This window comes from Lolium perenne, chromosome 2, assembly GCF_019359855.2.
Source record: "Lolium perenne isolate Kyuss_39 chromosome 2, Kyuss_2.0, whole genome shotgun sequence".
NCBI lineage: Eukaryota > Viridiplantae > Streptophyta > Magnoliopsida > Poales > Poaceae > Lolium > Lolium perenne.
The window spans coordinates 279,280,563-279,290,138 of NC_067245.2; the positions used below are offsets into that span (position 1 = coordinate 279,280,563).

At 44.7% G+C, this 9,576-nt stretch overlaps 1 protein-coding gene across 2 annotated transcripts; it reads right to left on the bottom strand.

The window, feature by feature from the left end:
- Window positions 1–174: 174 nt before the first annotated feature.
- On the bottom strand, window positions 175–7,746 carry LOC127336506 (protein NUCLEOLAR COMPLEX ASSOCIATED 4). Of its 2 annotated transcripts, none has more exons than XM_051363320.2 (15): window positions 7,268–7,746; window positions 7,096–7,188; window positions 5,963–6,036; window positions 5,738–5,796; window positions 5,566–5,614; window positions 4,864–4,961; window positions 4,629–4,663; window positions 4,454–4,555; window positions 3,987–4,045; window positions 3,728–3,902; window positions 2,527–2,700; window positions 2,207–2,321; window positions 1,261–1,318; window positions 1,065–1,170; window positions 175–546 (listed from the first exon to the last, which is right to left on the bottom strand). In XM_051363320.2, exons 1-15 carry the CDS (start codon window positions 7,655–7,657, stop codon window positions 373–375), a joined length of 1,761 nt encoding a protein of 586 aa, XP_051219280.2. In that variant the 5' UTR covers window positions 7,658–7,746; the 3' UTR covers window positions 175–372. The 2 variants fall into 2 exon arrangements, with proteins under 2 accessions (XP_051219280.2, XP_071682805.1); XM_071826704.1 differs by having other exon boundaries at window positions 4,864–4,964.
- Window positions 7,747–9,576: the final 1,830 nt, after the last annotated feature.

Genomic DNA, 9,576 nt, shown 5'->3' on the forward strand with positions numbered 1-9,576 from the left:
AATTTCCCATATAATTTAATCCTTCACTACTTTCATCCCATAGATTATATTACAAGACTTGAATACTGCTAAAATGTCAAACAGTATTCACACACGACATTTGCTCTACACGAACAATAGGAAACATTCAAGATGACATCGGCAGTAGTCAAAACCAAAAAAAAAAATCTCATATAGTTTAGTCCTTCACTACTTTCATCTCATAGATTATATTACAACACTTGATACTGCTAAAATGTCTAACAGTATTCCAACATGGCAAAACATAAACGAAAATAAAAAGGTGGACCCAGATGACAGCCAAATGATCCCACTTCTTCAACAATCTAGCACTTGCAGCAAAATGTTACACCCTGCTGGCCCTACTCAGGTCTAAACCCGTGACCTTTTAGCAGGTGAGGCGCCACTAGTCTCTACCGTGCTGTTCTCATTTCCTTCTACACTAGTCTGCTCAAAGGTCCATCCAGGAAAATCTGACTCTTGAAATAAAGATGTTGGTGTAGTTCTGTAGAACGCAAGAGGAACTTGTTTTATCCGCCGCCTCACCTACAATTCAAATTCAAGATTTGTAAATTTTAGGAAATTCCTAGTGACGACAAATAATAATGACACAAACTGCAGCAGACAGGACAGGTGAGAGGACTCAGCTTTGGGGTGAAAAATCTAGTGATGACTAATAATAATGACTCAAACGGCAGCGGATAGGAGGTGTGAGAGGGACTCAGCTTTGGGATGAACGATCTAAAGCTCACCAAAGCAAGCAGAGGACAGCAAGCTGGTTTTGCCAGACACAAATTCAGACTAAAATAATACCAGATAAACTTGGCGACAGGCAACATAAACCAGAGGATAAAGGCACGGAAAACCCAATTCATCTACCACCTCCGATTCAAATTAATTGACTCCACTTTATCTAGATACAGATGTATGTAGATGCGTTGGTTGACTAGATACATCCATATCTAGACAAAATAGAGTCAAATAATTTGGATCGGAGGGAGTAAGAAATTTCCAGTGGTACATATACATATGCAGAAAGCTGGTGTGAATATAGTGAGACCTACCTCATCTCGGAAAACTGTTGCATAGGAGCCAGAACTAAAGTCTGTTATTTTCATCTCAGACGTTTTGGCGCGTACAGTGAGATCATTTTCAAGTGATGCAACAAATCTGGGAGCAATATAACACCAAATGAGCTAAAACTTAAAAAAAAATAGGAGACACCACTGAAATGAAGGCACTAAGCTGTGTTCCTATTACCTAGAAACTGCAGGTGTGTAGTGATGACGCAGTGTGTCTATTTCCCATAAAGAACTACCTGCAGTGCATAACCAAAGATGAATACATGAGATGCAAAGGAATCGTTTACAAGAACTATACACAAAGAATATTGTGTTATGTGTCCATAAAGATGCAATCATTCATGCTGGCATCTTGACTTGCAATGGCCCCCATTAACTCATCACGTAAGTTGTTTGAAGCTGTAGCTTGAAAGAAGGCAAGTGAAACCAATCTCATTTTCTCACCAGTTATTTTCATGATGCAGACTTCCACTAGTCTAGCCCACTGCAATTGCAGTACCAACCGAACAACGGTAGTCAGTGGTCTGTTCATTTAAGCTCCACCAGTTAAGGCATGTGCTCGTCCAAGGTTCTTACTCGTATTATATTATGGTTATCAGTTCATCCCTTAGCTTTGGGTAACATACAATAACCTTTGTACAGATCAGAGATAACCCAAGGTGTAAAGCAGAGGTATTAGTTACTTAATTATATTCAACTCTGAATAGACCAATCAGGACCATCCATGGCAGGACTTCATGTTTCTTTTCAAACAAGTTGTACCCTGGACTTTATGTTTCTTTCTAAACACAAAATGTAATTGGTTAGGACTTCTCGAGATAAATTTTAGCCGAGGACTACACAAGCTCACAGGAAGCTATCAATCAAGTCAGGCAAGAACCAGAAGCCGGTATTTCCTATATTTGCGCCAAATGAGCCCTCTGCCTCTTTTCCCTTTGCCACATGTGCACAACGGCACCCACAGAATCTAGCCATCCACCTCAGCGAAGCCCTAGCACTACTACACTTTCTATATCCAATTTGCAAGACCATAACAACTGTTTGCCTCTTTTGTCTTAAAACAGATTGAGGATTGAAAGGAGAAGTGACGAGACAAAATATGTTTGATATGATTTGATACTTACGCATTGCACCAGACTTTGTAGGGTCTGTCTCTTCATTGTCAAAAGGATCAGCGCCAACTTTTTTAGGCTGACTAGCTTCTCGACTGGTATTGGTATCATCATCCTGAGGAACTTCCTGGAAGAGATTCCAAAGCACTGCTATCAGTTATGGAATAACAACAAAAAAGGTTCTTAAAAATGTGCGCATGAGCATGCATTACACAAACATGCTAACAAAACGTGGTTCATTGGCTGCAAGTGCGGCACACAGATGTATCCACACTCAGTTACTAAAGAGCTCTTATATGCGACGTAAGAGGAGGTTAAAGCGAGCAACATACCCAATGAACCAAAAAATTAATTGAGGGGTGCCTCCGCAGAAGATTATGAATTAAAGCAATGATGATAAGAGCTCCAGCTGGTGGTGCTGAAAGGGCGAGTCTACTCAATCTTTTTGCAAATGAAGCAGCAAGATGTGCAGAAACATATGAAGATTTCAGGCATGCGTCAAGAAGCTGCGAGAAAACAAGTCAAACATCGTAAATAATTAACAATAAAATAATAATAATCTGCAAGGGAGGAAGAAACCCTCTCAGCGCATACTTAAGAAGAAGCAACAAGAGACAAAGGTTAGATTAATTCCACCCCACAGGATTTGAAGTTTCGACCCTCAAAGGCACACGTGCCAACCACTGGCTATCAAACAGATAAGAATAGCTAGATTTTAAGAAAACTGATGCTTCTAAGAAATACTACTCCTCCGTTCCAAATTAGTTGCCGCAGCTTTGGTCAGATTTGGTCTAGATACGCATGTATATCCAAACGCATTTCAGTGTGTAGGTTCGCAGCATATGGATTCATGTATTGAAGATTTATAGTTAAGAGCTCAAACATGGTGAATGGTGCCATGGTGATATGCTGATATGATCTATTTGGCTGCATCCACGGGCCCGTCTATCACAATATTAAGGGTGTCATGCTGCAATGTATAATTTTCTCCCATCCACAGTTATGGACTTGTACAAAATCAGTGCAGCAAGGGCTCAACAGAATATGCTGGATACAAAGGAATGCGGAAGTGACATCACACAGCCTCCTTGGTTCATGTGGATACAGTAACCTCAAGGTGAATAAGGGATACAGATCATGATTAACTAACCAATGAGTTTAATGTAACATATTGGTACATGCCTAATAATTACATCATCATATTAACATGGTACATTCCATGGCATCCCACCTGAGAAATAGTAAAGCAGATGACCTATTACTAGATAATGGATACGATAATTTGGGTGTATTGGATTTGGATGAGATGTTCTGGAAGCCCATTCACAGCATGTAAAGATGTATGGCTCCTCGGACACTTTTAAGACCATAATAAAAAAGCAATCAGGCGTGAGGTGGAACCATAGCTCAAATGATTTACAGCCTTTACGATATACCTTTCAGTTCGCAGAACTCGTTATGTTGTAAAAGTTGGTAATCATACATTCATAGGGTAACAATAATATCAAATTGTAATTATCTGGAGCTACTTACTTGCAAGAACACTGACCGATGTTTTGCCATGAACACGGCAGGAGTCAGTAATGCATAGAGCTTGTCATAGAATTTTGGATATTCCAGATTATGTTGTGTCATGAGGATGAAAAGACCACTTAAGGCCATTACACTGATAACACCACCGATGTCGTATGATCTAGTGAAGAAATCACTTCAACAGAAACACATAGTGGTAAGATTTCTAACAGTTGTGTCAAACAAAGTACAAACATGAACAAAATGGACATAATCGTACCACAAGATGGATGGGTTTGACATTGAAGGAATTACATTCTGATGAATTGTAGCAAGGACCTGCAAATTCAAACTATTACTCAAAAGGTAGTAAACTAACACTAGCAATCGAAGAATTCTGGAACAGAAGCTGCAAAACATTTAACTTAGAATACCAACAATGAACTACAAACAGTTCTATCATCCCAAGTGGACATACAGTTCCTGAATTATAAGTTTTTAATAAACCCCCCTTGCATGTCAGACTGCAAGAGAACTAGGTCCATTGTTTTAGAAGAAAAAAGAGTAAGGGAATCACCACCAGCAATTTGTGCTTGGAACGGCGTTCCAAATTCAGATGCAACACGTATAACATTCAATAAACAGTTGAAGAAGAAGCAATTGACAAATTCCTACTCATGGGATACTCAAAAATTAAATAATGAAAAGCAGCAAGATTGCACAGCTTCCAGAAGAAGGAACATTTACCTCCTTGTATACATCAAGAGGAAGTGGTAGCTTCAGAAAGGTTAGCCATGCTTTAGTGAACTTCACTTTTAGCCTTTTATTTATATGTGTCGCTGAGGAGCCCTGCAATTTTTCAAAGCTTAGTAGCTAGAAACTTGCCAAAATATTTTACTACATGAAGTGTATATGCAAGTACCTCAGAGGAGTTCTTCTCTCCTTTTAAAGAAATGCCTTCACAAAGCAAAAAAATAAGAAATAAAAAAAGGTCAGAATGCACTATTCCAGTATTCCCACTATGGTGCATGCACGAAGAACAGTAGCACACCCCAACAAAATAAACGGCAACACATAAGAGGCATGTTAAAAAAGAATACATGTGCTATAGAAGACCAGAGGAATATTGGCCTACAGGATCAGTTGGAAGTACTCACCAACAGTACTCCACATATCAAATTTTGTTTCCTTCTGAAAATCCAATGCAGGAATATGCACCAAAATATTGTATATATTGTGTATACAGATAACATTCCTGCTAAAGAAAAATAAGTGCATAAGCAATAAAAATAGGTACAGAATAAAACAACTATTATACAACAACAAGATCAAAGCCTTTTTCCCAAGCAAACTGGGGTAGGCAAAACAAGAACGAGATGGAAAAAGCAACAAACTATTATGACCTAAATAATACACGGCACAGATCATCAGCTGCAATTCTGCAGATGATTTTGCAGCGCTAAAAGCTAGAAAACCTTGTGCAAACAACAATACAAGCTAAACCACACAAATGCAAGCACGAGCAACCAATAAACATACCCTGTGTTTCTAAAACACTGCCAGTTGTTTATAATCAAGGTGGTGGTAAAAGAATCTGTACATAGAAACTACCAAGTACAAACATAACTTTCCTTGTTTCCCTTGTTTTAAAGGCAAGCATGCTCATACTGGGTGAGCATTGAGCACAAACATATCAGTAGATCAGTGCAAAGTAGCATAGTGCTTAGAAGTTAGAACTTACAGTGAAAAAATTATCCCTAAGTAAAGATCATTCCATCATAGTTGGTTCACGAAATTTCATTCACAAGCATAATGCGCTGTTCAGGATTTGAGATAACTTGGCATAAAAACCAAAGTACCTGTCTTCAGAGCTTTCGTCCCCATTTTGCAAGCCATCTTTCCCAGAGCCTGATTAGAACAAAAGTAAAGTAACCATTTAGCGGGAAATCAGATGAGGCCAATCAAACGAGGTGTGCGTGTGTGTGTGGAGAGAGAGAGAGAGAGAGAGAGAGAGAGAGAGAGAGAGATTACCGGTGGTTTGACTCCCCAAACTGCTGGTGATCTTGTCTAAGCTAGTATAAGTAAAATAACTGCAGGAGTAATTGGAGAACAATGAGCGCATTGCAAGAGTATTCCATCAACCAAATTAGCAATATCGCCAACTCTACTCAATTGAAGTATTAAGGGAAACATGTTCTTTCAAGGATTTGGCAATAAAATATAGCAGAAATAACTGAAATAGGGGCCACCACATACCAAACATCAGCATATTTGGAGTACTTGGACCCAAGCAACTCTAACAAAGGATCAATGGAATCGGTAGCATGGACCTGCAAATAAATGGAACACATAGAAAAGAGACATTAACACGAATTCTGGCTCCAGTAAACATCTACTAAGGATGTGTTTGGTTGGGTGGCTATCCCTCAAGTGGCTATGGGTAGTCATCTTTTATGTGGCTAGCACCTGTTTGGTTAGTGGTGTAGGGTGGTTGAGGGTAGCCAATTTTTCCTCAAAAGCTGGTTGAGGCCAACCACCAGAAAAGTGGTGGTTGAGGCTAACCACCCGTGGGCAAGCCACTGGAGTAACCCGCGAAACGTTTTCTCCTCGCTCACCTCCCCCTTACCTACCACGAAGTTCTTCGTGGCGGCGACCAGATCGAACTCAATCTCACCGTGCGAGACGAGTTTTGAGAACTTCGGCGGCCAGTGAAGACCTGACCGAGGTAATCACACACCCTCCCTTTTCTGGTGGTCCTCCTCGTCTCTATCGTTGTGCTCGTGGCGGCAGGTCGCGCGCAGCACCGGGCGGCTGGGTACGCGGCGGCAAGTCGCACGCGGCCGTGAGCGGTAGGGCGCGTGGCGGCAGCTAGCTAGGTAGTCATACTCATTGTTGTGCGCTGCTGGTCAGATGCTTCATTGTTGTGCGCTGCTGGTCAGATGCTAATCGATTAGTTACACATGGAGCTAGCTACCTAGATTATGTACCTAATCTTGTACTACATACAAATCTGCTAGTTTGACTCATGGTTATGATGTCAACCAAAACATTGAACTCATATTATGAGGTATTCTCACCATCTTAAATAAGAGGTGATCATATCACCCCAGCCATGTTTCACACCCGAAACCAAACACAAATATGGTTGTGGTTAACCACTTTCCCAACCAACTCAACCAAACATAAAAAGTGGTTAACCCTAGCCACGTGGTTGGGGGTACCCATAGCCACTTTTTCATGCCCACAAACCAAACACATCCTAGGTCACATACAAACGGGATACACGGAAACGAAGTTTGTTCTCACATCCCCGAAGTAGTAGCAAACCTTAATCATATTTCCTAACCTCACAGAGAAGTAAATCAATAACAAGAGGAAGGAGCACCCACCACAGCATGGAGAAACTTGTGGTAAATCGCCGAGTGGAACCTCCCGTCCTTCCCCAGCTTCACGAAGTCCATAAACGCATCAAACGCAACTTCCTGCCGCGAACGAAAAAGCATATAATAAGTTCACCAAATCACAACGCAAATGAGTTGCAACAACTGCCGCAAAGCTCACCCTGATCGCGTCGTCGCTGCGGGGCGAGACGCTGAGCTCGACGAGCGCGGCGACGAACTCGTCGAAGCGCTGCCGCAGCCACGCCCCGAACACGAGCTCGGGGTCGCTGCTCGCAACATCTGCGGCAGCGGCGGAGGCGGAGGGGATGGAGGGGAGCAAGGGCTCGAAGAAGGACTGCAGCGAGATGAGCGCCTCGAGGGCGATTTTGGGCGGCGCGGAGGGGGAGAGGAGCGCGAGGAGGGTAGGGGCGTGGTTGAGGTGGGCGCGCGAGGAGAGGAGCTCGTGGCCCAGCGTCTTCACCTCCTCGTGGGTTAGGGCCCCGGACTTGGACTTCCGCTTCTTCGTGCCTGACGCCGACGCCGTCGCCGTCGCCGACGAGGGTTTCGCCATGGCGGAAGGGTGCGCGCGGGAGGCGGCGGCGCGGCGGGGGAGAAAAGGCGGCGACGAGGTTGGGGACGATGGTGTGGATTGGACCGTGGGTTTCTGTTCTGGGGTTTATTGATGAGGGTTTGCGTGGGCCTACACTTTCTGCCCGATGGACCGTGCCGGGAAGCCCAATACTGCAGAGTTGTCCGGCGATTTGCACAAAAATAACCCAAAAGTTAAAAAAAAGCACAGACTGACCCTCGGCGAAACTATTTCACCCATCTAACCCTTTTATGTGGCGCCCCTCCCATCGGCGCCACACATGCCAGTGTGGCGCTCCTCCTGCCGGCGCCACTCTCCCAGCTGACGTGGTGCCCTCGACGCTGAGCTGGTCTGCCGATCCGACGTGGCAGCACGTGTAGCGCCCCTCCCATCGGCGCCACACATCCCAACTTATATCAGATTTTCGGTCGAAAACATCCAGGGGCTCCGGAACGTCTGGGACTTAGCCGTTTTGGCGAGCCTCTACGTGTGGCGCCGATGCCACGGGCGCCACAGTAGCATGTGTGGCGTCGATGCCACGGGCGCCACAGTAGCATGTGTGGCGCCGATGCCACGGGCGCCACACATCCACTTAAGTGTGGCGCCCGTGCCTGCCCCCAGCCCGACCCTCTTTTTCTCTTCTTTCTCTCCTCTCTTCCTCTCCTTCAACCGCCGCCGCCGGCCGCCTCTCCGCCGCCCCCCACCAAATCCTCCACGGATTGGATAGATCTGGCCGGCCAAATCCATCCCCATACAATCCTCAAGGTATTCCCCTTCGTTCCCCTTCGATTCATCCAAGATTTGCTCCGGTTTAATTCGATTTAGCCGTTTTGCCTAGATTGGAAATGTTGGTTGTGTTTGAACCATAGATTTGTATGCATGTGTTTGAACCATAGATTTGTTGGAACCATAGATTGTTGGGGGGGAAGCTGGCCCATTGGTGTTGGCTGAAGGCGCTTACGGTTTTGGAGCACCGGTGGAGTTGGGGAACAGCGGCACTTGCCTACCTCTACCGGCAGGTGATGATTTGTTCTATGTACTATTTTCCTATAGTAGTGTGCTAGACAAAGTACTAACCAAATGTCTTATGTGCGCAGTTGGACGAAGCTTGTCGCGGGACTGGGAGCAGGACTGAGAGCGGTGGTACTGGTGGAAGCATGCTCCTACTTTCCGTATGGAGCTGGGACCGCCTATCAGTTGGGCGTCCCAGGGTACTCAACGAGAGGCCATGGCCTCATCACCATGAGAACCTTGATCGGGAGCCCACTTGGGCATACCTTTGGGACAATGTCTCGGAGATGACGAGCGATCCAATGGTCATGTACAGGCAGTACACTGCGGAGTTGGACACTCTTACGGCTGAGCAGGTAACCGATCACTCTTTTGCATTCCTAGTTTTCATTGATTCTACTGGCATGTTCTAAATTCTGAAATATTTGTATGCTGCAGGTGGAATGGGAGACATATGGTAGCTACTACCGTATTGGCGCGGGGATGCCTGACCTCAACCACAAGTGCACGGAGGAGGCGCGGTTCTGGCGTATGCGTGCCCACTCATATGCATGTGGCTTGTTGAACACCACCAGCCGCAAAGAGTGATGAGACAGTTTGGGCTGTATCAGGAGTGCCCACCAGTGTGGCAAGACACGGACAAGGCGCTTCATAGGTAAACTTTTGGAATCATGCGATGGAAGATTTTCTTGATAGAAGAGGTACAAACTAACTTCTGGATTCTTGCAGGCTTGATAGGCAGCGGCAGAGGAAGATCACAAATTGGCCAGTCCATCATAGCGGCCACGTCGCAGCGTTCCAACATTGTTTGGAAGCGGCACGGAATGCTGGCCCTGAGGAGATTGTGCCTCACGACTTGCCGCTTTCAACAACTACCTCGAGTGGTTCCA

What these genes read in the sequence shown, in the direction of transcription:
- LOC127336506 (XM_071826704.1), bottom strand. Translation starts at nt 7,657, where the DNA reads ATGGCGAAACCCTCGTCGGCGACGGCGACGGCGTCGGCGTCAGGCACG. An exon ending in ACAAGTTTCTCCATGCTGTG is followed by an intron (nt 6,037 to 7,095) that starts GTGGGTGCTCCT and finishes ATTTATTTGCAG; the next exon opens with GTCCATGCTACCGATTCCAT. An exon ending in TCCAAATATGCTGATGTTTG is followed by an intron (nt 5,797 to 5,962) that starts GTATGTGGTGGC and finishes TTACTCCTGCAG; the next exon opens with TTATTTTACTTATACTAGCT.